The sequence below is a fragment of the Cyprinodon tularosa genome, unplaced genomic scaffold (assembly GCF_016077235.1).
Source record: "Cyprinodon tularosa strain WSP-4 unplaced genomic scaffold, ASM1607723v1 ctg131, whole genome shotgun sequence".
Classification (NCBI taxonomy): Eukaryota; Metazoa; Chordata; class Actinopteri; order Cyprinodontiformes; family Cyprinodontidae; genus Cyprinodon; species Cyprinodon tularosa.
Window position 1 is genome coordinate 960,013 of NW_024038126.1, and position 26,614 is coordinate 986,626.

General features: G+C 35.7%; 3 protein-coding genes across 3 annotated transcripts; 2 read left to right on the forward strand and 1 right to left on the reverse strand.

Moving 5' to 3' along the window:
• The first annotated feature begins 365 nt into the window (after positions 1-365).
• LOC119778288 (guanine nucleotide-binding protein G(o) subunit alpha-like) lies at positions 366-13,433 on the forward strand. The gene is made up of 10 exons (XM_038277456.1): positions 366-778; positions 1,101-1,236; positions 1,628-1,719; positions 1,824-1,916; positions 3,388-3,548; positions 8,510-8,638; positions 10,148-10,277; positions 10,460-10,531; positions 12,487-12,574; positions 13,113-13,433. The coding sequence occupies exons 1-10, from the start codon at positions 740-742 to the stop codon at positions 13,301-13,303; spliced, it is 1,131 nt and encodes a 376-aa protein (XP_038133384.1). The 5' UTR covers positions 366-739; the 3' UTR covers positions 13,304-13,433.
• Positions 13,434-16,280: 2,847 nt separating this feature from the next.
• Positions 16,281-18,197, reverse strand: LOC119778299 (neuropeptide B-like). Its single transcript, XM_038277465.1, has 2 exons — positions 17,866-18,197; positions 16,281-16,664 (listed from the first exon to the last, which is right to left on the reverse strand). The coding sequence occupies exons 1-2, from the start codon at positions 18,121-18,123 to the stop codon at positions 16,536-16,538; spliced, it is 387 nt and encodes a 128-aa protein (XP_038133393.1). The 5' UTR covers positions 18,124-18,197; the 3' UTR covers positions 16,281-16,535.
• Positions 18,198-21,034: 2,837 nt separating this feature from the next.
• LOC119778298 (B-cell receptor CD22-like) lies at positions 21,035-24,860 on the forward strand. The gene is made up of 7 exons (XM_038277464.1): positions 21,035-21,236; positions 21,326-21,580; positions 21,976-22,230; positions 22,359-22,440; positions 24,185-24,239; positions 24,466-24,593; positions 24,679-24,860. The coding sequence occupies exons 1-7, from the start codon at positions 21,134-21,136 to the stop codon at positions 24,731-24,733; spliced, it is 933 nt and encodes a 310-aa protein (XP_038133392.1). The 5' UTR covers positions 21,035-21,133; the 3' UTR covers positions 24,734-24,860.
• Positions 24,861-26,614: the final 1,754 nt, after the last annotated feature.

The following is a 26,614-nucleotide window of genomic DNA, read 5'->3' on the forward strand; positions in this document are numbered from 1 at the left end:
TGAGTTCCAATAACAGAGTTTAGGTTTCTTTGCAGTAATAGGTTCAACCTTAAGCCTCTATCCTAGCGAAAGTGTGAGAAGAATCAAGACACTCCTTTTTTGTTTTTTAGCTATTATAAATTTATTAAAAATATTACATTTTTAGCTATAATAAACAGCTTTTAAAATAAAAAAAAGCTTTTAAAATAGCTTGTGGCTTTTTTATGCTTAAATTCTTCACAGGTGGTGTAGAATTTATAGCAGTTGGTTTTATGCAAGAATACATGAGGTGGTTTATTAAAGTTACAAGACTCTTTAAAATTATTCTGCAAATTAAACAGAAATGTACTGATATTAGAAAATCAGATTTTTACTTTTGAACACTTTAGTACTTTTAAGTACATGTACGTTTGAACACTTCAGTATTTTCAAAATGGAGTACTTTAATACTTTAACTTGAGTAGATGTTTGAACAAGTAACTTTTACTTTTAAGTAAGATTTGATTATGAGTATCAATACTTCTACTGAAGTACTAATGTTGATGCTGATGGTTGAGGGGCACATCCTACTCTGACATTTACATAACAAGCTGGTTAAAATTGTAGTTTTATTTTGAAGGAAGTTATGTGGCAGGTGCTTTTATTTTGACAGACTGCAGTTCCAGCATGTGTCTAATTAAGCAAATTACAGCCTCCTTTTTTTGCTTGCTTGACTAATAGAACAACAAAACTCTGCTGGAAAAAAAAGGAAAATAGAGGGATGTTTTGTTGTTTGAAAATTCTCCCTCTGCCTCTAAAGGTATGTATCAAAATATGTTTGATCAATTTCTTTTTTGTCTTCCTGGAATTTATTTGGAAAATTATTTTTTCTTTCCCAAACACTTCCCTATGTTTTGAACCACTGGTGGACTGATTCTGGGGATTTTTTATTCTTAAATGACTTTTGAAATATATCACATTTCTGTTTTTCTACTAACCTAAGCACTGATGCCTTCCTGACATCCAACATTTCAATGGAGACAGTTCCTTTTGTTTTGCAAGATTTGGAAAAAAGATCTTCTTGTTTTCTGGTACTTAAACATGACTTGGATTAAGATGCAGACATTTTCCTGTTTCCTTAGATCTGCCTTGGAATATGCCTCCAGCAGGATGTCTCAGAGGAGAGTAAAAAAGCCAAAATGAAGAACTCCGTCATTGAACAGGACCTTTGTGAACATGCCAGGGTGGAAAGTGATGTCATCAAAATCCTAATGCTTGGTGTGTTAATCTTAAATCCTTTAGTGGTCCTTCACAATTTTCAGCATTTTAACATTTGTCAAAAACGTGCTCTTTAAGGACAACCCCCTCAAATTTAATTGAAAAATATTTAATTGCAGCTAGGACTGAGAATGCAGCTATTGTAAGGTACATTTATTGTTGCTGAATACATACTTGTAAGCTTAAGATATTTATACATTTTTAAAATAAATAAATTACAAAAAGCAACAGTTTGAGCATAAATTTAAATGTGCAAGTACAGTAAAACCTGAGAAGATATCAGCTGGAAGGTCATCATTTAAAAAGGTTCCACCAGGTCGACCCCACCCAAGTAGATGTTTAGTAAACTTGCTTTATTGATCCTAAAAAAGCCATTTGTTTTGTATGGCAGGAGTTGCAGAAAGTGGAAAGAGCACAATAATCAAACAAATCAAGATAATACAGAGCAGCGGCTTCTCCACACAGGAACTTCTCAGTTTCAAGGTACCAAACACTCATAGAACGGTATCCAACCTGACAACTCTATACTGATTCTTTAGCAGCAAATTACAATTAAACAGAAATGCAATGAATAAATGTTTTCAAAGCCTGCAGTGCTGGATAACCTTCTCACCTCCATAAAGATTGTTCTGCATGGAATGGGCAAGCTGAGGATAAACCTTGCATACAAGAAGAACAAGGTAAGGCACAAAATCTCAGTGCTTCTTTAATGCTCTGCTTTGATGCACCTCCTATTTATTACACTAGGTGTCCCTCTCTGCCTCTATAAGAATTAGAATCAAGTTCTTATCAGTGTTTGGATTAAAATTTTTCTGTGGCATATTTGAATCAAATAAATATAGATATTTTGTTTTACACTTGATGCACTAAAGTGGAATTGCCATTTTGCTACATTATATAGCCTAAGTTGTGTTCTGGCTTTCAGCAAGACATAAAAGTATTTATCATTCATCTGTGCCAAACAGAAATCTGGATCAGATTTTGGTGGGAAATATTTTGTATCCACACTGAATAAAAAATTTAATTTTTTCTTGAGTTTATCTCGATGATTAATGAGGTTCAAAACTTGTGTTTTGTTGCAAACATTGATTTTTCCCCCCCCAGGGTTTCTCAGACAGTTGGTTAGTTGGTTAGTTTCTGTGTTTGGGCATAGTTTGGATATTTTGGTTTGGTAGAGGTGTTTGGTTTCTATATGAATTGTCTCTCTGACCCATATTCTTGTGGGGAGATCACATGTTTTTTTTTTTTTTACCACTCTCTGTTTTATACTGGTTTGCTTCATTATATCCACATTTTGATCAATATTACCACTTTCTTTGCGTGCTGCCATAGACCACCACCCAGGAATTTGGATTGCATTTAGTATTTATTGTGTGTATAATAAATGAAAGCGTTCACAAACTTATCTCCCAGTCTGGCCTTTTGACCATGTTAGGGCCTGGATTTCCTGCAGCTACAAGCCATCACAATTGGAGGCAATTTGATGGTTGCTACAATAAATGTTAATGTTAAGATTTAAAAAAATGTACAAAACTTCACTCAATATGTAGCCAGGGATCTTCCTGCAGGAAAAACTGCATCAGTGCAGCTCAGCATAGATAAGATTAGCATGTGGCTCTGCTGAGATGTAAAGGAAGAACACATGCTTAAATTAACCTGTCTGCATTGTTATATGGTATCTTTGTCTGCCTCTCAACAACCTTAAATACAGCCTCTTCAGTCTAGGTCTTTCTCTCTTTGGCTTATGTGAAGTCCCTCTGACACAATCCCTTTTTAAGAAGTGATTTGAACATGAGGGGTGTCGTAGTTTTAGCCCAAGTCCTGAATACATCATATGTTAGTCTTTCTATTAAAAGGTTTGTTTAAAACACTGTAAAAAAAAAAAAAAAAAAAATCAGCTTCCTTAGCAAAGATCTTTTTTGCTTAGCCTTTTTCCGACGGGATTAGCCTGGGATTTTTTTTGGGTAATTGATAGATTTTTAGAAACACAACTTTGGATTTTCACGGGCTGTAAAAAAACAAAAACAAAAAAAAAAACATCACAAGTGTTGACATGGGAGGACTTTAAATATAGATTTTTTTTTCCAAGTTAAAATCCTGGCATTGTATTTTTCCTCATATAAGTTAGATTATCTCCCTTTTTTAAATCAGATCCAGGCTCGCTCCATTTTGTCCTGCAGCCAGTGTTTGGGAGACGACCAGGAGCTGCTCCCTTTTGTCGCCCAAGCCTTCTGTGCTCTTTGGTCCGACCCAGGGGTGAGGGCTGCTGTAGCCAGAGGATACGAGTACGAGCTGAACGACTCTGCCCTCTAGTGAGTACATCAATCTCAGGTGATTTACCTTGCACCACGCCTTCCCTCTTATGACCAACAGTGGAAATGTCAAGGGAAATTGCCCAGTAAGAAGTGTGTAGTCACATTGTCAATTAAAAGCAAATGGTAAAAGCAGCGCTGAGAATAACTCTCCTCAGGAAATGATTTCTGTGACATTTGAGGAACAGGAGGCTTAATTGGAAACACATCAAATTAAGAAAAGATCTATTTGCAGATATCCACATAGAGGGGAATGCAGGTGGAGCAGATAAAACAAACCTGATTAAAGAGACTGTTTTCATGTTTAATGAGAAGCCAAATAGCATCATATATGTTAATCTTGGTTTTAAAGGTAAAGCTTAAATGTGAAGATTTAATTATTTTCCTGTAAATACTTCATTGCATCCTATTAAGATTATTTATTTGACGTTTCACCACAAGTTCTGTTCTTATATAACACTTTTTTTCAAGTCAGCAGACTTGACCAAAGTACTTTACACTGCATTCAGTCGTTCACCCATTCACTCACACACTGATGGTAGCAAATTACATTGTAACCACAGCTTCCCTGGGGCTCATTGACAGAAGCGACGCTGCCGTACACTGGCGCCATCAGTTCCTGACCACCATCAATAGGCAATGCAGGTGAAGTGTCTTGTTCAAGGACACGATGACACTGAAAGCCAAAATGTCTTGAATCGACCACCCTTCGGTTGCAGGATAAACTCCTGCGCCCAAACGCCACTGTTGCCCCCAAAAACAGGGCAATCTTTTTTTTTTTTTTTTTTTAACCTACCCACCCTCAATGATCTTTGTACTTACCTTTTAAGATGGATCAAAGTAAAAAACAAACAAATCAGCATTTGCATCAGCAAAGTCTTGGCACAAATTTTGACTTATCCATTCTTGCATATAAATGAATATTCATTTGAGACAGAGGTCTTCAACACTGGTCCTCAAGTCCTCTAGAGTCAAATTTATGGCTTGTAAGGCCTTCTTCCAGAGTTGATGGCATGCTGAAGTGTAACTCGGTTGTTTGAATTAGCTGACTTGGAGCAGGGAAGCATCTAAAATCTGCAGGACAGTAGATATTGAGGACCACTGCTTGAGACCTCTGATTTAAACCATTCCAATCGAGCTCTGGCTGTAACCTTAGTGTTGCTGGGAGGTTAACCTCTGCCCCAGCTCTAAGTGTTTTGCTCTCAGTTTAAGGTTTTCTCACATGACTGCCCTTTATTTAGCTCCATCTGCCGCCCCATAAACTCCAACAGGCTTCTTTGTTGCTGTGGCAGCAAAGGACCCCCATAGCATGACACGGGCAATGCCGTGTTTCACATATAGATATCAAGTTCAGGATCTATGTGCTATTCGGCAAACTTTAAACAGGACCTATAATTGCTGTCTTTCAACAATATATATCTTTTTTTTTATTTTTGATAAGGGAGAGATATATATATAAGGTAAACACGTACAAGTTGTGCTTTCAATAGATTTACCAACCTGAGCTTTGCAGGTCCTCCAAAATTTCAAAGGGATTGTTGGTAGTTTCTTTGAGTAACCCCCCTTTCTCTTTTTAGTTAAAGGGGGTTTTGTATCTTGGTAAGTTGCTTCAAACATTCTTCCCATATCCAGACAATGGATTGGATTTTTGATTTAATGGTGTTCAACTAAATCCCACACTTTTCAGTTTTGACTTGTAAAAAGAAGGCCAGAAAACTATTTTCTCTTTACTCGACAGCATGACTTTACTTTAAGTTTGTCTCTTTCCAAAAAGGTTCACCCTGAGCTTTGTGATCTTGCTCTTGCAAAACACTTAGTTATTTCCCTGTTTTATCAGAACAATTGTTTTTCTTCATTCTCTGTTCTCTGTTAATGCATTGATGCGCTTTTAAGTAAATTAAAAGCAGAGTGGCCTACACAATGTTATTAAATCCTACCTTGCTGCTTTGTACTCAGTATTTTGATGAGTTCTACAGGTGCTGGTCATAAAATTAGAATATCATGAAAAAGTAGATTGATTTCAGTAATTCCATTTAAAAAGTGAAACTTGTATATTATATTCATACATTACATACAAACTCATATTTCAGATGTTTATTTTGTTTAATTTTGATGATTACAAATGACAACAAATGAAAATCTCAAATTCATCATATCAGAAAATTAGAATATTACTGAAGACCAATAAAAACAAAGGATTTATAGAAATGTTGGCCAACTGAAAAGTATGAACATGAAAAGTATGAGCATGTACAGCACTCAGTATTTAGTTGGGCCTCCTTTGGCCTGTATTACTGCAGCAATGCGGCGTGGCATGGAGTCGATCAGTCTGTGGCACTGCTCAGGTGTTATGATAGCCCAGGTTGCTCTAATAGTGGCTTTTAGCTCTTCTGAATTGTTGGGTCTGGTGTATTGCATCTTCTTCTTCACAATACCCCATAGATTTTCTATGGGGTTAAGGTCAGGAGAGTTTGCTGGCCAATTAAGAACAGGGATACCATGGTCCTTCAACCAGGTACTGGTAGCTTTGGCACTGTGTGCAGGTGCCAAGTCCTGTTGGAAAATGAAATCTGCATCTCCAAAAAGTTGGTCAGCTGCAGGAAGCATGAAGTGCTCTAAAACTTCCTAGTATGTGGCTGCGTTGACCCTGGACCTCAGAAAACACAATGGACCAACACCAGCAGATGACATGGCACCCCAAACCATCACTGACTGTGGAAACTTTACACTGGACTTCAAGCAACGTGGATGAAGTGCCTCTCTTCTTTTCCTCTAGACTCTGGGACCTTGATTTCCAAAGGAAATGCAAAATTTACTTTCATCAGAGAACATGACTTTGGACCACTCACCAGCAGTCCAGTCCTGTTTCTCTTTAGCCCAGGCAAGACGCTTCTGATGCTGTCTGTGGTTCAAGAGTGGCTTGACACAAGGAATGCGACAGCAGAAACCCATGTCTTTCATACGTCTGTGTGTGGTGGTTCTTGAAGCACTCACTCCAGCTGCAGTCCACTCTTTGTGAATCTCCCCCACATTTTTGAATGGGTTTTGTTTCACAATCCTCTCCAGGGTGCGGTTATCTCTCTTGCTTGTACACTCTTTTCGACCACATCTTTTCCTTCCCTTCGCCTGACTATTAATGTGCTTGGACACTGAGCTCTGTGAACAGCCAGCCTCTTTAGCGATGACCTTTTGTGTCTTGCCCTCCTTGTGCAAGGTGTCGATGGTCGTCTTTTGGACAACTGTCAAGTCAGCAGTCTTCCCCATGATTGTGTAGCCTATAGAACTAGACTGAAAGACCATTTAAAGGCTTTTGCAGGTGGTTTGAGTTAATTAGCTGATTAGAGTGTGGCACCAGGGGCCATCAATTTTGAACCTTTTCACAATATTCTAATTTTCTGATATGATGAATTTGAGATTTTCATTTGTTGTCATTTGTAATCATCAAAATTAAACAAAATAAACATCTGAAATATATGAGTTTGTATGTAATGTATGAATATAATATACAAGTTTCACTTTTTAAATGGAATTACTGAAATCAATCTACTTTTTCATGATATTCTAATTTTATGACCAGCACCTGTATGTGCTGCATCATCATCTAAAGAAAGAAAAGTAACCTCTAATTTGAACTTGTGCAAAGCAATATATAATAAAAAATTGATGTTGGAGTGGACAAATAGTTAAAACTGGAGTTGTTTCTTAAAGGTAAAAATTTATTTTTTAAATAAATGTGCACTCAGTGGGCAGAATTGGACTTCTTATCTTTGAGGCAACAGGAAGGCGATCAGTCAAGATAAAATCTACTCCAGGTGGTCAGACGGAGAAAGGACGGAGGTGTGACAGCTTCATTACTGGAACTCGATAAAGTCAGTTGCTGGGGGATTATATGAGACTGGCCTAGCTCTCTTTCAGTGATCTCACCTTGCCGGACCTGGCATTGATTCCTCCCTCCAGAAATGTTGGATCAGACTGTGTCGTGACACACTTGACATCCCCAGGCACCCAAATGTGTAAAATGACTTCTCTGATGGTACCGTTGGATTGAAGTGAGTGGTTAATGTTGCTGAAAGAAAATCTGTCCTTACAGTGCATTATCTATGATTGTTAGGTGTGTCAAAGTAAGCTTACCACTTACTCAGTGTAATTAAAGATATAAGCCTTTGAAGCTATCAGGGATACTAACATTTAAATCAGGTTGCTCAAATTTTTTTCTCTTTTCTCCAAATCTTTAAAATCAATTTAGTTTATATGACTAAATTCACAGCAAATGTCATCTTCGGGGCATTTCAAAATCTATATCCACTTATGTTGAATTCACTTCCTATACATCAAAGTCACTCTGCAATCATAACTTAAGATTAAAAGCCAGTTGAATACAAAGTCAATTTCAATCCAAAGGAAACCTGAACAGAATGAAACTCGGTTAATCTGCTAATAAAAATCTGTGCTGTTTTCTTGTTTGTGGAATAGATCATGAAAAATTTGCAGAAATTTTAAGTTGATAAAATGCTCTACAAGATTTACTGTTGCATTTAGAAAAGGAAAAATACTCTTTTTGTCTAAAACAGAAATTAATTACTTTGGAGTAAAACTTTGCAGATGTGTTCATCTTGTCACAAATGGTAACTTTATTACACTGAGTCACATCATGAACCCCATGACATCATGAATCACTTTCATAGGAAGATTTCTATTCTCACTTATGCTTCCATAAGATGAGACCTTAGTTTAGTTGTTCCTGCACTTTCATTTACTCCCAGATTACATTAAAGGAAACTTTATTAAAATGTACTGTATATTGCAAAAAACATATTTAGAAAGTTTCCCTGAGTATGTTTGTGAGCTAAAATGGTTCACGAATTTATAAAAATTATCAAAATTAAAGCAAATATATTAAAAAAGAAATTTTTTGTGTATTTTGTTAGCAAAAAGCTTCTTGTTCTCCTCATCATCTGCAGCTTTTTTGAAAATATAAGTCGAATCATCTCCCCTGCCTACATTCCCACTGAAGCCGATGTTCTGAGGGTCAGAGTGAGAACCTGTGGAATCATTGAGACGCACTTTCAAGTTGAAGAAACAATCTTTAGGTAAGATGTCACAATTAATCCTTATAATATATTGGCATTCTTCAATGTGTGAGACTGGAAAATGATCTTATTTATTATTCTATGCATAACTTCTGTTTGAGGGGGAGGGGATTTCCTCTATTTTTTAAGACTGTAAGTCAAGCCATTGTGACTCTGAAATTAGCCTTAATCTAATTTCTAGGGAAATCTTAGAAACTGGGTATATTAGAATAATAATAAAAGAAGTCCTTTAATTCACATAAAAAATGCACAAGTGATCGAAATGTTGAAAGGAGGTTTTTAACGTCTGAAACCGTTGTTGTGATTGCAGCTTTAAACAAATCTACAACAAATTTCATCGTAATTTCTGTATTGAAGATGCTAAAACATTGTTGGTAGTTGTAGCACTGTTTTATAAAGCCAAAAATGACCTTGTAGATGTAGAAAACAAACTAAAATCTTTTGATTGCTTTATGAATTAGTATAGAACAACAAGTGCTAATCAAATAATGTAGGTACCAGCCAATCAGCTGTTGGGCCCCTGATCCGCCTTAAAGGGGCACACTCAAAGAGTCAATATAACAGACATTGTGATCCATATTAACAATGAAAACTTGCTGCTGTTTCTTCCTGATTTGTTTAACTTATGAAGACTCTCCAACAACTCATCAAGCGATTTCAGCAGAAAAAAGAACAAGCTTCTGACAGATCACTGAAATTAAATGAGGAAATAATAATGGCCTCAAACTTTTATTCATGAAAATTCTTGAGCATTTCAGTGATTTAATGATTTCTGGCATCCTTTGGCTACTTTTATTAGATAGCCAAATCTTTTATTCCCAAACGTACCTCATTAAAAGTTTAATTTGGGGAAAATACTTTAATAATCAGAACCTCAAAAGTAAAAAAGACACAATATTATTTGATAGACAAAGGGTTTAAAACGCCTTTTTGTAACATATCTGATTCAAAACTTTTAACTAAACAACTTTAAATATATAAGTTTAATAACCAATTTTCTTTTTTTGTCCTGGTATTTTTTATTTAAACGTGATTAGATATTTAAAATATAATAAACTAAATCAGATAAAGTATATAATTGAACATCAGGACATTTTGATCTGGTTTTTCTCTCTCTACTGCTTTAACCACTGCTGTCAGTTAACACTTATCCTCCTGCAGCTTGATAAAACTGACTCAGAGGATAAATGCCTCGTCGCAGGTGACATGCGGATGGCAATCTTGCACCTGGAGACTCTTTGGTCCAAATTGAAACTCATTAACTGTGTCACCGAGACCCTCAGGAGCCACTCTGTTGAACAAATTGTCTTCAGTGTTTGGAATATTGTTTTATTGCTATAGTGAATTTGATTGGGAATAAAACTACTTTGATTGTCCATTTGTTTTCATACAGAATAGTTTCGTAAGATCTGCTAATGCCTGGAGGGTCGCTAACTGAACGCTGAGGCTTAGATGTATCTTTTAAATTTCTAACAATTAAAATTGAGTTTATTTGTTGCATGTTGACAGACTGTATGATGTTGGAGGCCAGCGGAGTGAGAGGAGGAAGTGGCTGAGTTGCTTTGATTCTATCCACGCTGTGCTGTTTGTTGTGGCCCTCACTTCCTATGATCAGACTCTGCTGGAGGATCCATCAATGGTAGGTTTATAAATTATTAAAGCATTAACAGATGTATTTATCTTATTATTATTATTATATATATATATATATATATATATATATATATATATATATATATATATATATATATATATATATATATATATATTTTTTTTTTTTTTTTTTATCTCAGTCTACCTGCTCTCATGTTCTATTCATAGAATCGACTTCAGGAAAGTCTTGAACTATTTTCATCAGTATGCTCTAACAAAGTGTTCCAGAAAAACTCCCTGGTAAGTTTACTTTATAAGCAATCTGAGAGGTTTATTTGTATTTGTGTTACAAACCTTCTTCATTCTAATACCCTGAAATAAAATCCATAAAAAACAAAAATGCATTCAGAGGGAGCCAAAATACTGGTTAGAGCTAGGCCACTTCTGGTATGGGGAGGTTTGTAGATCTCCAGTTTGAATCCCAGAGTGCCAACCTAAGCAAGATTCTTAGCCCTTAAATAATGCCTGAATAATTGGATGAATTACCTCTTAGTGCTGTGTTCCCAGTTCTTTTTGTCTCTTTTGGTGTGGAGAAAAAGTCAGAAGAGGTGGTTAGAGCTAAATGAACTGTAGTGTGGCTAGAGATTACTTGATATTTTATGTGCTATTTAAGCAGGAACTTTAATTATATTGGATTTAATGGTCAAACAAGGCTTCTCAAGGGTACTGTTGAATTATGGTTATTCACACACACACCAACTGTTCTCTGTAGTTGTCCTACATATGCAAAGTGAGGAGACCTTATTATATCACCAATAAACTAAGACCAATTTCACCACCTGGAGACCAAGTCTTTATGCTTGTACTTTACTGTGTGCAGACAGCATTCGGGTGTTTTGGGCATGAAGTGAAATGGTAAACAAGGACTGAATCCTCTTTAGTGCTTGTCACGTTGCCTCATCTCCATATCATACTTTTGCTGTTCTGGCCTTTCTGTTCCGGATTTGTTAAAACCCGAAAATTCTGCATGAAATATTCAGCACCCAGCATCAGCTTTGGATTTGCCTTTAAAACTGAATTACATTAAAGTCGTTTTCTATTATCTATCATAATCATCTAAAGATCAGAAATTGTTGTAACTTGGTTACTGTGTTCTGATTTGGGGTTTTAATCTTTTACTTTTCATAAGAAAAAAACTGACTGAATGTAAAGATGATTTGCTATTTACCACATGTTTTTGGAAAAAAAAACAATAATTTAAACAAAAATATAAATAGAATAGAATTCAACTTTATTGTCATTACACTGTTACAAGTACAAAGCCACGAAATGTACCATAGTTTGCATCTATCCAGAAGTGCTATATAGGATATAGATATTTATGTGCACATAGACTATGTATGTATTGAGTATAGATGGCATATATAAACAGAGAGTAATTGTAAGAGGCTATAAAATAAATAGGAAAACTATATACAGATTATACAGGAAAGTTAGGATATATATATAAACACTACTATAGAATAGAGAAGATTTTAGACGTTTTTTAGGATTACTTGCTTCTTTAATCATAAAATGCTAATTATTAAAAAAGATGATACTCAGCAGTTTAAAATGAAGTATGAAATGGTTATTTTCAGCATGTAATTTGTAGTCCTTTGGCAAAGGTGCCGTTAATGTCACTGCATTAACGAATAGTGATTTACATCTATGTAATGTCTATCAAATTAGTCAGCCAAATTATAAAACAGGCAAAACATATTACTTTTTTTGGGCAAGTACTGATACAGCTCCCCTATTTACAACCATTTTAGTCCTGAAGTCCAGTTGGATCAAACAGTTCCCGTTACTTTTACTGTATAGTCTCTCCACAGCACTCTTGTTGCACATCTCTTTTGAGGTAGAGAGATTACAGTAAATAGCCTTAAAGACCACACAGCAAAGAGATTATATTTTACTGGTCATTTCATTCTCACTCACTTTATGAAATGTGACCACAGACACTTGATACTCATCCATCTCTCTGTGAGTCATGTTTTTAAAATGTGACTCTGGTTGCTAATAAGCCACAGATTCAAATGAAAACAAAGACCATTAAACATTTGATTTGCATTTTGATCTCAACCCTTTCCTATTAAACTTTTTTTCATTTATTTATTTAAAGGGTGTCATTTAAAATGAAGACTTTAATTATCCACGTGTTTGCCTTAAACATATCTTTTGTGCTCATTTATCTCCATGCAAATATCTTGCAGATTTTGTTCCTCAACAAAACTGACCTTTTCCGGGAGAAGATCCTGCACTCTGGGAGACACTTGAGAGTTTACCTTTCATGCTATGAAGGTACACTAAAGAAAACCAATAAAATAATTTCCCTCTGTTAAATATTTCAGCCTAAAGATAGTTTAACCATCCTATCTGATTTCACTAGTAATGAATTAGCTTGCTTTTATAAAATGAGCTATGCATTTAAAAAACACGTTAGATCACACAGAAAATAGTCTCTTTACAGCACTGTGGTTGCCGTACTGGTTACTAAACAATGAGAGGTATGGCATGAGCACTGAGAGAGATGAATGTTCGAACACCGGAAAATTCTTTTTTTAGAAATCCAGCCCTTTTGATTCTTGCTAAATCACCTCTGTTGGTTTGGTAAACAGAAATCCTTGCGCATACCGATTGAAATACATTGCTCATATTATTCACCTGGAGCGGGTCATGTTGATGCATTATTCAAGTCTCATTTTAAGAGGTTCTGTGTGTCAGCATCATGTTTTGTAAATTTAGATTTTGATAAAAAAAGACAACAGATGCATTTTTGTATCTATATTTTATAAAGCAAATAAACTGAGGAGACAAACCTTTTTCTCTGTCTGTCCAGGAGCAGACTGTGACGTGGATGCTGCAGCTCACCATATCGCTGCCATGTTTTCAGCCTGCAACATGGACTCCAGCCGGCCTGTGTACCACCACTTCACCACAGCCACCGATACTGAAAGCATGGAGGCTGTTTTCCACATGGTTATTGATCAGATCATCAAAGAGAACCTAGCATCTGTCCAGATGTTGTAGGTCTACAGTGCGTCATGATGATTACTATGATTTTTATGTAAGATTTTATTTTTGTGTTTTAGCACATTTTAAAATTATTTATCTGACAGTGCTTTTTTAAACTGTTGTGTTTCTTTAATAAAACTATTTAAGTCCTTATCATCGAAGAACGTTTTCTTTATCGCTGTGCAGACCTGCCAGGAAAAAAAAAAGAAAAAAAGAACACTCCTTGATACTAAAGCATTCCAGCTACTATAAGTAAGATTTAAAGGCACAAACATTTATTTTGTCATTTCATTTCCATATCCTGTCCTGCACCAATTCAGGTTGGTTTGTAGGCCCTGCTTTCATGGGAAGTTTGTTCTCATAGGAAAAAAAATGGAGTGCATACCTGAGCAGTGGATGGAGACAATGATGGATTTATGTGGAAAACAAAAATCCACAGTGTCACAACTTAACAGTGAAGCTAAAATGGCCACATGTAAAGCTAGTTTAATTTATTTTTCAGCAGATATTTCTAATTTGCTATACATTTTTATTTATTTATGACATACTCTAAAATATTATCTGAGAAGACCTAATGCATTCAGCAGTCAATTTTCAAATTGTCAATTTATGTGCATCTTAAAAACCAAGGAACACAGCAAACGGGTCAGCTTATCAGGTTCACTCATCTGCCCTTTATAGATGAGATGCAACAGGAAAGCTATGTAAAGTCTAGTTTGAAGGGTGCCGAAGAAAAAATGTCAGGAAATGTTGCCAGAATTATATTTTTTCCTCAGAGCCATTTCTGTTCAACTTTGAATTAATAGACTGTTTTCTTGAGCGAACTTTCTTTTGATATATATATATATATATATATATATATATACACTATATTGCCAAAAGTATTTGCTCACCTGCCTTGACTCACATATGAGCTTAAGTGACATCCCGTTCCTAATCCATAGGGTTCAATATGACGTCGGTCCACCCTTTGCAGCTAGAACAGCTTCAACTCTTCTGGGAAGGCTGTCCACAAGGTTTAGGAGTGTGTTTATGGGAATTTTTGACCATTCTTCCAGAAGCGCATTTGTGAGGTCGCACACTGATGTTGGACGAGAAGGCCTGGCTCTCAGTCTCCGCTCTAATTCATCCCAAAGGTGTTCTATCGGGTTGAGGTCAGGACTCTGTGCAGGCCAGTCAAGTTCATCCACACCAGACTCTGTCATCCATGTCTTTATGGACCTTGCTTTGTGCACTGGTGCACAGTCATGTTGGAAGAGGAAGGGGCCAGCTCCAAACTGTTCCCACAAAGTTGGGAGCATGGAATTGTCCAAAATGTCTTGGTATGCTGAAGCATTCAGAGTTCCTTTCACTGGAACTAAGGGGCCAAGCCCAGCTCCTGAAAAACAACCCCACACCATAATCCCCCCTCCACCAAACTTTACACTTGGCACAATGCAGTCAGACAAGTACCGTTCTCCTGGCAACCGCCAAACCCAGACCCGTCCATCAGATTGCCAGATGGAGAAGCGCGATTCGTCACTCCAGAGAACGCGTCTCCACTGCTCTAGAGTCCAGTGGCGGCGTGCTTTACACCACCGCATCCGACGCTTTGCATTGCACTTGGTGATGTATGGCTTGGATGCAGCTGCTCGACCATGGAAACCCATTCCATGAAGCTCTCTGCGCACTGTTCTATAGCTAATCTGAAGGCCACATGAAGTTTGGAGGTCTGTAGTGATTGACTCTGCAGAAAGTTGGCGACCTCTTCGCACTATGCGCGTCAGCATCCGCTGACCCCGCTCCGTCAGTTTACGTGGCCTACCACTTCGTGGCTGAGTTGCTGTCGTTCCCAAACACTTCCATTTTCTTATAATACAGCTGACAGTTGACTGTGGAATATTTAGGAGCGAGGAAATTTCACGACTGGATTTGTTGCACAGGTGGCATCCTATCACAGTTCCACGCTGGAATTCACTGAGCTCCTGAGAGCGACCCATTCTTTCACAAATGTTTGTAAAAACAGTCTGCATGCCTAGGTGCTTGAATTTATACACCTGTGGCCATGGAAGTGATTGGAACACCTGATTCCAATAATTTGGATGGGTGAGCAAATACTTTTGGCAATATAGTGTATATATATATATATATTATAGAGCAAATGTTTTTTTTTTTGTCAAAATTATGAATCTAATTGAAGTTTAATTTAGAATTTTCAGTGCAAAGTAAAATGGCATCATGCAGCATCATGCTATGGGGATACCTTTCTTAAGTAGTGGCTGAGGGAGCTAATTACAGCTAATGTGGACATGGATGGAGCTTGATTCTGGGTATTCCCTGAGAAAAAACTCTTAAAAGGCTTTAAAAGACTTCCGATTGTGCAGAGGTTCCTGCTGAGGAGCATAATGTCACAGGCACAAGCTTGGAATTAGTGTATGTGTGATGGTTATTTAGTTGTCATAAATTTATTCTCAAGTTATTTTTTAAAGAAGAGTGGGCAAACATGTCAATCTCAAACTAAGAAACACACCTCTATATATTGTAATTATTTCTAATTTCAAAAGACTATACTGAAAATGTAAAGTGACTAAATGTGACAAAATTCAAAGGGATTGAACTTTTTTTTTTTTAAAGAAACTGCATCTTGATTTATGTCTACTGGAAGATTGCCAGACAATATGTTATGGTGAGGCTTCTACCAGCTTGGTTTATTTTGAGTATTTAAGTCTGGAAAGAACAATTTACATTGAGAAAATTGTGACTTCCTCCTTAATTCTTATTTTGACCTATTTTCCTGTTTATGGTGTGAAGTAAGGTAATACTTCCAAATACGTTTGTTTAAACATTCGCATAAATAAACATAGCCATAAGTAAACATAGTCACCTCTTTTAACTTTTTTCCACATTAAAAGAGACCAGTGGCTGGGGCTTCATCTTCCTGTGTGGGATTGCAAACTTAAGGGCTATTCAAACTTTACCCATGCTGTTATTGCCAAAGTGATGAAATATGAAGAATTATAGGACAGCTTTATTTTTGCTTGTGATATTTTCAACCCAATCCACATAATTATCCATTTATTAATGAAAACTCAGACCAAATAGAAACATTAACACATTAAACAATAATATACATTTCATCATAAAAAAATCTAACAAAGGTACATGAAATACAAAGGTTTCCCAACAAAATCATTATTTGTCACAATAAACATGGCATCCTTTGAAACTGTCCTTTTAAGAAGATGGCTTCATGATCCAAGGACAGGGATCAGTCTCCGTCACAGTCTGAGGAGTCCAGGGAAAGGAAAACATCTGCTTTGCACTTCAAGGATCCCTTGATTTCCTCGAAGAGTTCACAGCTCTGTAGGTTTGGGGTAATGTCTTTAATACAAAGAGGCTGTTTGGAGAGAATTAAGACAGACAATTAGATCAATCGAAAATTTGTTTTTAAATCATATCTAAAACTATGAGTAGCCTTCTTTCTTTCAGTTTTTTAAGAGACAATGAGTTTCTAACGCTTTTATAGCAGCCAATTATCTTTAATCATAGTGTAAATTCATACTTTAGAAAATGAAAACATATTTCCTGTAAACAACCTGTCTCTTCTAAATGTTAGATGTTCATATATTATAAGTAATACACAATCAAAACACGGTGCAGTATATGGATTTTTCTTGCAAGGCTTTAAGACTTAAATCTAAACTTTGTAAAAAGTTAATTTTTTTCTGTATTTTTGATGGCATTTTGTAGAAATAAAGGTAAAAAGTTGTGAATATTAGTTTTATATTTAGTCAAATGTTGAACAATATCAATGTAATGAAATGTATTTATAAAAGCAATCGTTAAGCCGCCTCAGATTTTATCATCTCATTAAAAAGCCGTTATTAGCGGTTATCAGTCCCATAGAATGCCTTCAGATTGTGTGTTCCTCCCAACCAATAGGCTCAGTAGGTTATCACTGAATGAATCCTAACCCTAAGGTAATTCATTTTTTTTACCCGCAGAACTAAATAATATATTCATGTGTAATCTGAACATATTTTTATTTGTTCATCAATTGTAAAAAAGAAAAAAAAGAAAGAAAAAAAAGTTGATCAACATTTCGCTCAAATCAACCCCTCCAGAAATAAATCACTTATCCTGTCAACTTAGTTTGTTTTTTAAACTCCACATTAAATATTTGTGACTGAAACATGTGGAATTCACTTGAAGTAAAGCTTAAAAACTGTGTTGTTGTTTTTTTTTTTTTAAGATGGTAGGCTGTAAATAAAGTAGAAAAAAAGTAAAGTAGATAAATAGATAAATAGATTTTTTGAATTTTAGACGCGACTGTTATCAAAGATAAACTGCATATTATAAGCCTTAAGAAAGCTACTAGGAGGTAGAGGAGGCGCAGTCTGAGGTCATTCTATGGGACTGATAACCGCTATTAATGGTTCATCCGAAACGGGTGAAGTGGTGCTGAATGGACAGCTCCCGTTTGGAGTAGGCTAAGAAAAACAAATAAAGAAAAAAATAGAGTTTTCTGCCAATCGGTTAAAACAAAAAGAAATAAAATGTCATTGAAAAATTGGCAAAGTACACAAATTCACACTGACCATGGTCTTTAAAACGGAGTTATGAGAGAGTAGGTGAGATAAGACGCTGCTGGTTGCTGACTCTGCGCTCTCTGATGGGCTTTCCTCTCTCCTCACAAACGATGATGACCTGCGGATCCCGGACAGCAAACCGGACGCCCTGCCCACAGAGTAGTAGTTCGGTCCGGTCACCTGCTTGTACCAAGCCTCCGACGGGCTGCAGGTGATGAGCAGGGAAATCGCTACGATTGGAAGCAGAAGTTTAGAAGTCATCTCCATGTTGAGAGCAGGGGTCTAATTCTGCTCCCTGTTTCACTTTGGCTGCTGGTTCTTCTCTCTGAGACCACTCACTGTCTGGGCTCCTTTTATAGGCTCCAGATCATCGCCCCAGTTATAGCCTGTTATCGTCATAAAATAGAGAGAGAGAGAAAGAAAACACCAACATTGAAAACGTATTTTTTATTTTATTTCACTAGGAATATGAAGGATTGTTGAATATCTGTTTATTGACAATTGTTTGGGCTCTTCCTTTGGGTAGGTTGTTAAAATATATATTTTTGAACATGACTTGTAGATTTCCAAACCTTACCAGGGCCACTGGAAGTCATTTTGATCAGGGGGGCTGTGAATTTTATGTTGTTGTTGTTGTTTGTTTATTTGGAGAGAAGACCTATGAGCCTATATGTATGGAAGAGGATTAGGGCCAAAAAAAAAAAAAAAAAAAAAAAAAAAAAAGTTAACTGATTTTTGAATATTATTTCAGTGTAATATAGGGAACATTTCAGAACTTAATCTCAGAATTTTGACTTTAATCTCAGAATTTTTTATGTGTCCGAGGGGTTCCAAGTGATGCTATTTCATTAATGGAAGAGCATAAGGTGATTAAAACGAGAGAGCTAATTTAGTGTCTAAAATAGACATGGCTACGGCTTGATGCTAACATGTATGTTAGCTATCAGAATTCATTTAGAATTCTGAGATTAAAGTCAGAATTCTGAGATTAAAGTCAGAATTCTGACTTTTTTCTCATACTGAAGTAAAATGTAAAAATCAGTTAACTTTACATTTTTTTTTCCAGTGGCCCTGATTCTCTTCTATATATATGCCTTTTTAAAATAAATAAAAATAAAAAAATAGATTGAGATTCACTACTTTATTGTCATATACACTTCAATGCGCGTAACCAGGGTCTGTAACAAACAGACATCATTAGTCACATTAATCAGTTGATCAAACTTCACAATGAAATATTTTCAGTGGCTTTATGCCAATTTGAAGAGCTGGCATTCACTAAGGGGTTGTCTCTTTGTCTCTAGGTATGACTTTTTTCCCAACAGCTTTCAGAAGAAAAAAAAACACAAAATACGATCTTTCACATAATGCAGCCGCTGCCATCTTGTAAACCAAGCCAGTGACACAGACCATGAGAAGGTTTCATTACCACAACGCAATCCAGGAAATTTGAAACTGGATGTTGGCTGGGGGGTCTTGTCTAATCCAATCATGCTAGGTTGTGCTGGGTGCTGGGGCTGGGCCAGTGTTCTTCTTCAATGGTGGTGGTTTTCCAAAAAAAAAAAAAAAATCCAAAATGTGTTTCTGTCATTAGACTATGTAAATGTACTAGTCTGCTGCAATAAACTGGATATCATGCTCTTGCTTGCTTGATGTTGCCACGACAACGTAACGTCCGTGAGCTTGTGTTGATTAGGCCTCAAAATAATTCAAATTCGAAAATTAAAATACAAAGAAGTCAAAATTATTTCCTTAAATATTCAAAAGAAATTTATAAATTGGGCAAGGTATTTTTAATAAATAATAAAAAAAAAATCTCCCTCTCGCCACTAGGAGATGCTGCAGCACCCCGGCACCCCCACTTCCCACGGCCATAACCTTACTGAGCCATTATCCCTTAGCTATACTGTACACATGATGTAGTACACTATATGGGCTTAATTTCAGTAGGCTGGTAGCTGTTAAAGAAAAAAAAAGTAAAAAAAAATGGAGTTAATATTTTTAGAGTGATTAACAAAATATCTATGTCTGTCCGTCCGTCTGTCTTATATCTTATATTATACAGTATAATGCACTCAATTATATGTTGTACTGATATGAATAATGCACATGTGCAAATATCAAACCTAAAAAAATATACTAATAACATTTGCGGTCATAAAAGTAACTTTTTACAGTGACATATCTACTTTAAATAGAAAGGATAGGGAGGGTGTCTGCTAGAAGTTTAAAATGAAACTGTGCTCATATTTAGCATATTCGGATAAATTCTGATATTTAGAACTTAAAATATTAATGATCAATAAAAAGCTGTAGGGAGTGACTTACAAGGTTTGAATGTTCATATAAATCCCTGGAGTTCAGAGTGGATAAGGACACTTGTAGGTTGGAACAACATTAGATTCTATTTTTAATCTCTAAACGATTTAACAGCCTTCTAAACCGCAGGCAGAACTGTACCCCTAAGAAATGACTAGTAGAGTCCATTAAGAACAAATGTACAAACCCATCATCAGCAGTAAAACTAATACTTTGTTAGCACGCTGTGTTATGTTCCACAAAACCCATTAAAACATCACAGTGTCAACCCTGCACTAACCATGTTCTAACCACAACAAAGGAACACCAGGTTGCAGTGCATGAAGTGTGAGTCCCTGCATAGAGATTTCGTACATCTCCTATTCAAATATGAGGAGCTAAAGCAGGTATTGTGTAAGTGACCTGATTTCTACAGTCTGAGAAATGTAACTTTGACCTGAGAACCTTTTTTTTTTCGTGACAGGAAGCTGCACATTGGTGATAAATCAAAAAGCACAAACTAGAAAAGACATTGCCTGCTGTTCACTGTTTAGAAGTTAAAGCTTCTGTTCAAGTAAAAAAAAAAAACTAACATTGAGGATTGGACTCCATTCAAATATGTTAGCTGGAAGCAGAACATTACTATGGACCCTGCTGCTTCAGTTTATAGGAGGTATATACAATAAATTTTTTATGTTTTTTTTCCAGTTAATTTATGTTATAAAAAAAAATGTAAAACTGATGTTTTTCAGGTGTTTTCTCCAAGAGGTGCAACATGGAGTGCCGCCAGCAACTTGCGTGTGCAGTGAGAGGCTCTTCTGTTCTCTTTTTTTGTCTTTTTAACGATACGAAAAGACATGAAGAAAAGCGATTCATATGGGGTCATTTGAGGTTATCTAAAGTTCATTTAATTTTAAATCAGTCAAGAAATGTCTCTGGAAAGTTTGAATACACTGGAGACAGGGAGCACAACTGCTCTATGAAAATACACCAAGTGGAGCATTCGGATGCCGGAAAATATTTTTTCAGATACAACAACAACAAAGGATGCCCCAATAAATGTATATTTTTAAAGGTCACCGGTGAGTTATTTTTTCTTTGTTTTAAAATTATGCTACTTTTATCAAATAAGTGGATATATAAAAGTAAAATGTAATTCAAACTCTTATAGATCTGAACATTTTAGCTGAAACTGCTGATGGAGAAGCATTTAAAGAAGGGGATTCAGTGAATCTTACCTGCATCAACAATTGTGATGACATCAATACCTCATCTGCATACTCCTGGTTTAAAGATGGGGAAAGCATAAATGAAGGCCATGTACTTCATTTGACAAATGTGTCGACTAAACATTCAGGAAACTACACCTGCTCCCTTAAGGTGCAAAAGGACACAACTTCAGAAGTCTTTCGTCTTGATGTTGAATGTGAGTTCACAACCAAAATACTTCTGATACCTGTAGAATTTCCCATTTTCTGCCTCTGAATAATGCTAACAAGATTAGGGGACTTTTTAAAAAGAACCTTGAATAAGTATAAGCCATATGTTGTGTGTAGTGTACTTTTGTGATTTTTTTTTCACTTGCTGATGAAAACCAACCTTACAAACGTGAACAAGCCAATGATTTGATGATTTTACTTTTAAGAAAATAATAATAATAATAAAAGAAAGTATTGAGTGTCCCCAGCCGTGACAACTTTTTACTGCATAAGTAGAATATGAGGGCTAGGCCGCATGTGCTCAGTGTGGCAGCAATATATGGGTCTGTTGTTCGGCTGAATGATGAATATACCTCCCTTTTACTGTTTTTTTATTTATTAGATGGACCCAAAAACACATCTGTGCTCATCCGGTCATCATCTGAAGCAGACACTAATGGCAGCATCATCCTGATCTACAGCAGTGATGCACAGCCCCCTGTGCAGAATTACAGTTGGTTTGAAATAGTTGATGGTCAGTTGCTGAATGTTGGACATCAGGCTGAGATGTTTCCAGAACACAGTGGCCAGTATTTATGCAGCGTCTCCCACAAACATGGAAGTCAGAACTCCACTGTTTTCACCCTGAAGATGAAAAGTGAGTATCTCACTTTGGTATCTATTTCATATAAACATGTCGCTGGATAATTTATTTTAAAGTTCAACATGTTTTGCTGTCTTACATCCTGTTTGAAGCAGACCTGACAAATTATTATTGTTCCACAGCCTGGACTTTTCTGAGAGATGTACTTGTCACCATTACAGTTGCCATTGTTTTAGTCATGACTGCTATTATTGCTGTTTGTAGGTAAGGTTTTTATCCATATATGCTTTCACTTTTATTGATCTATAATGACTTCTTATTTCCATGTTACCCATCCACATAAAGCAATTTACAATTTGTTTCTAAATTCAAATTAAATAAATATTCGAAATACAATAGGCCTTTGCAGCTCTTTCCCTGCTCAAGCCTAAATATATTTCAAACTTGGGAATCAATACATTTACCCTAGCTATAGGATCAAATGTTTCTAAAGCTGTAGAGTGAGAGGGCTTTTGATATTATATTACCATTTAAATTTATTTATCTTGGTAAAAATGTACATTAATTTGTTATATTCTCTTTTTGTAATAAAAAAATACTATATATGGGTGCTGGTCATAAAATGAAACAATTTTTTTTGCAAATTAATTTATTGGGGGGAACTTGTATATCTATTCATTACACACAGACTGATGTATTTCATCAAAATGATAATAAATGTTTATTTAATTTAATTATGTTGATTATTACTGACAACTAATGAGAATCGCAAACTAGAATATTACCTAAGTTTAGGGCAAAACAAGTGTTTCCAGATATTGGCCAAATGAAATGTATGAACATAAAAAGTATGTTACAGCGCTCAATACTAAGTTGGGTCCCCTTTTTGCCTGGATTAGTGCATCAATGTGGCGTAGAGTCGATTAAATGTGCCGCTGCTTAGGTGTTATGAGGATCCAGGTTGCTCTGATAGTGGTCATCATCTCCATTATTGGGTCTGGTGTAGAGCATTTTCCTCTTCACAGTACCTCTTTCCACGGGGTTAAGGTCAGGCGAGTTTCCTGGCTGACAAAGAACATACCATGGTCATTAAACCAGGTACTGGTAGCTTTAGCAGTATGTGCAAGTGCCAAGTCATGTTGGAAAATAAAACCTGCATCTCCATAAAGTTGGTTAGCAGCAATAAGCATGTAGTGTAAAACTTCCTTCCAGGCTGCAGGCTGCAGCTCGGACCACAGAAAACTCTGGGACATTGATTTTCACAGGATATGCAAAATGTATTTACATTGGAGAACATATCTTTAGACAACTCAGCAGCAGTCTAGTCCTTTTTGTCTTTAATCCTGGTTATAGATTTTTGATGCTGTGATGTGCATGGTGGTGCTGAAATCATTGACTTCAGCTGCATTTCACTCTTTTGAAATCTCCCCCTTATTTTTGAACAGGTTTTGTTTCACAATCCTCTCCAGGGTGCAGTTATCACAACCACTTTTGCACGTTTTTCTAGCAATATTTTTCTTCCCTTCACCTCCCTATGATTATGCTTGGAGACAGAACTCCGTGAAAAAAATCCTGCCTCTTTAGCAATGGCCTCTTGTTTCTTTCCCTCCTTGTGCGAGGTGTCAGTGATCCTCGTTTGTGCAACTGTTAAGTCAGCAGTCTTCCCCATGATTGTGTAGCAACTGAACTAGACTTAGAAACAATTGGACAGCTTCTATGGCTGTTTTAAGAAAATAAGCTGATTAGAGTTTGGCACCAGGTGTCTTCAAGATTTAACCTTTTCACAATATTCTTATTTTCTGAAGACACTGAAGTTGGGGTTTTATTAATTGTCAGGTATATTGGTCAACATACTAATAAATATACATTTAAAATACACCAGTCTGTGTGCAATGAATGAATATAATATGCAAGTTTCCGGTTTTGAAATAAATGACAAAAAATTATTTGTTCATGATGTTCTGATTTAATGACCAGCACCTGTGTTTTATCTGTTTCTCTTTTTCAGGATTACCAAAAACAAAAGTAAAACAACAGAAGCAGCACATCAGGAGGAAAGACAGGTGTTTCTTTTTGATTCTTTGGGTTATATTGCAGTCAGCAGTTTTTAGATACAGTATGTAAAGATGATCTAGAGCAAAATTAAATAACCCAAACCTGTGTCTGAGTCATCCCAAATAAAAGGCAGATAAATACTTTCTATTGGGAATTAACTGTTTTATTTGCCAATTTTTTATTGAATTTTGTCTATATATCAAATTTATAATATTTCTTTATGCTTGTATTTAGCAGATAGATGCTACCATCCAGCATGGAGGAAGTCACTGTTTTCAATCTGAAGATCTTATATTTGAAGAAACAACAACAGAAGTAATTTATGCAGCTATTGAATTCCAAACGAATCGAGTGCCAAACAAGTGAGAAATTAATTCATTTTAATGAATAGTGCAAGCTTTGTGTTGCACAAGTGATACCGACACTAACACACAGTTCAACTTGTAGGGAGCAGATGGACTACCAAAGTGAATCTGTTATTTACAGCACAGTTTGCAGGTAAAGTTCTTTAGAATTGTATTTTGTATATCTTTTTTTTTGTTGAACATAATCATAACAATATTTTGCTTCTTTTTCAGGTCCCAGCTTTTAAACCACTCAAATAGGGCATCCTCTTGATATGACTGTGAACAGCGCACTTATAAAAGAAAAAAAAAACAATAAAAAAAACCCACATAACCTCTTGCCTAAAGTGTTTTTCAGGTTGATGGATTTCCCCTTAGACAATAAAAACAAGTACAGCTACTTATATTCAACCTGTCTGCAAGAAATTACCTGTCATATAGTGAGTGAAAGATTAAACCCCAATCAGGTTTATTGAGAGGATGTTGAAACTCAGCAGCCACTATCGTTCAGATAGGATGTCCTACTTGTGGAAGTTGAACTGCTGGAACACATACCCTTTTTTTTTTTTTACTTAAATGCATAAAATGGAAATGGAAAAATCATACAAAAAGTGTCAAGAAAAACTAAAAAAACGAAAGAAAAGAAAATGTAACTGGAATTTAATATTTGTAATATATATTCACATACGTGTTGGTATGTGTCTCTGGAATCAGATTTTCAGATCTGCTCTAATTAATCACAAAGATGTTTTACAAAGATGCAGGACTTTGTGCATATATAAATTTTCTCCACAACAAATAGTATACTTTATTATAAGATATTTTTAATATATACTGAAAGCAAAATTTAAAAATGTATGTTGATGCATTTTTATTCGGTGCAATCTATTATGTTTTCACTAATTCTTAAAAAAGTTAGTATATATATAGTGTTTAATGGGTTGATGAATTTATAATGAATAGTTAATAAAGAATTACTCATCCACCACTTTACCATCTTCATGGTCATAAGGGGCTTGCAAATGTTAATTAAATGTCATTTGGAGATTAGGGGTTGCTGCTTATCACCATTTTGACTTTGGTGTTGTTTGCTGTAGCAACAGCCTTTCATTAACTGAGAAAAAACAAAACAATCTGTCTTAGGATATTCCCTTTATCCAGTGCAGATGGTTAAAGAAGCAAACAATGCAGTCAGACTGCCATAAACCTGGGCTGATTTCTCCCACAGAAATTCAGCAACAGGCTTCTGCATCCAAACTGTGTTTGTTTTTCACTTTAAAGCACCACAGCTCTCAATAGAGCTGAACACACAAAACTTCGCATTCAGCTGATGTTCTTTTATGTGTTTGTTTTTTTCATTTTGTATTTCATTTACAGTAAAAGCAATTATTTTCAAATTAATGTGTTCATTTGTATCTTTACATTTATTTGACTTCTTGCTGCTGTTACCCTGGAAATCTAACGGAAATTACAAATTAAAAGAAAACAATAACTGTTGATCACTCAGACAGGATGGAAATTCTTTTAAAAAAAAACTATAAACATAAAAAGCTGGGTTCTGGAAATACTACCACTACAACTGTTACTAATAATAACGTTACTAACAATTGATTATTGTCAAACAGATAAAAAAACAATAAAGAAACTTTAAACACTGTAAAGATTGTCTCTCAAAAGGAAGGAGTCACAGGAATGTTACTCCATTGCTGAGGTGTCAAAAGTATCAATGTTTATCTCTCAAGTAGAAGAATAAATCCTACTGTTTAAACAGTGTAAAAGTACAATTTTTAAAACTACTTAAAGTATGAAAGTAATACAGGAAAAATTTTAAGGACAGAAGCTTTACTGCACTACCTTATTAAAGGAAAATGTTTCTACTATTCTAGATGATCACTTCCTTATACTTCCTTTTCTTGGTTTTATAAGTACTTATTTTACTTATTATACTTATACTTATTTTATAAGTATAAGTCCAACTACAAACAAATTCATTGTCTGAATGAAACAAATTATTTTGATGGTTTATATACACTATATTG

Bases quoted from the DNA above. Each gene is read 5' to 3' on its own strand.
- LOC119778299 (XM_038277465.1), bottom strand. From the start codon at position 18,123: ATGGAGATGACTTCTAAACTTCTGCTTCCAATCGTAGCGATTTCCCTG. The intron at 16,665-17,865 runs GTCAGTGTGAAT...CTCTCCAAACAG, and splicing joins ACTCCGTTTTAAAGACCATG to CCTCTTTGTATTAAAGACAT.
- LOC119778298 (XM_038277464.1), top strand. From the start codon at position 21,134: ATGAAAATACACCAAGTGGAGCATTCGGATGCCGGAAAATATTTTTTC. The intron at 21,237-21,325 runs GTGAGTTATTTT...AAACTCTTATAG, and splicing joins TATATTTTTAAAGGTCACCG to ATCTGAACATTTTAGCTGAA. The intron at 24,240-24,465 runs GTGTTTCTTTTT...GCTTGTATTTAG, and splicing joins CACATCAGGAGGAAAGACAG to CAGATAGATGCTACCATCCA.
- LOC119778288 (XM_038277456.1), top strand. From the start codon at position 740: ATGTTTTGTTGTTTGAAAATTCTCCCTCTGCCTCTAAAG. The intron at 1,237-1,627 runs GTGTGTTAATCT...TTTGTATGGCAG, and splicing joins CATCAAAATCCTAATGCTTG to GAGTTGCAGAAAGTGGAAAG. The intron at 8,639-10,147 runs GTAAGATGTCAC...GCATGTTGACAG, and splicing joins GTTGAAGAAACAATCTTTAG to ACTGTATGATGTTGGAGGCC.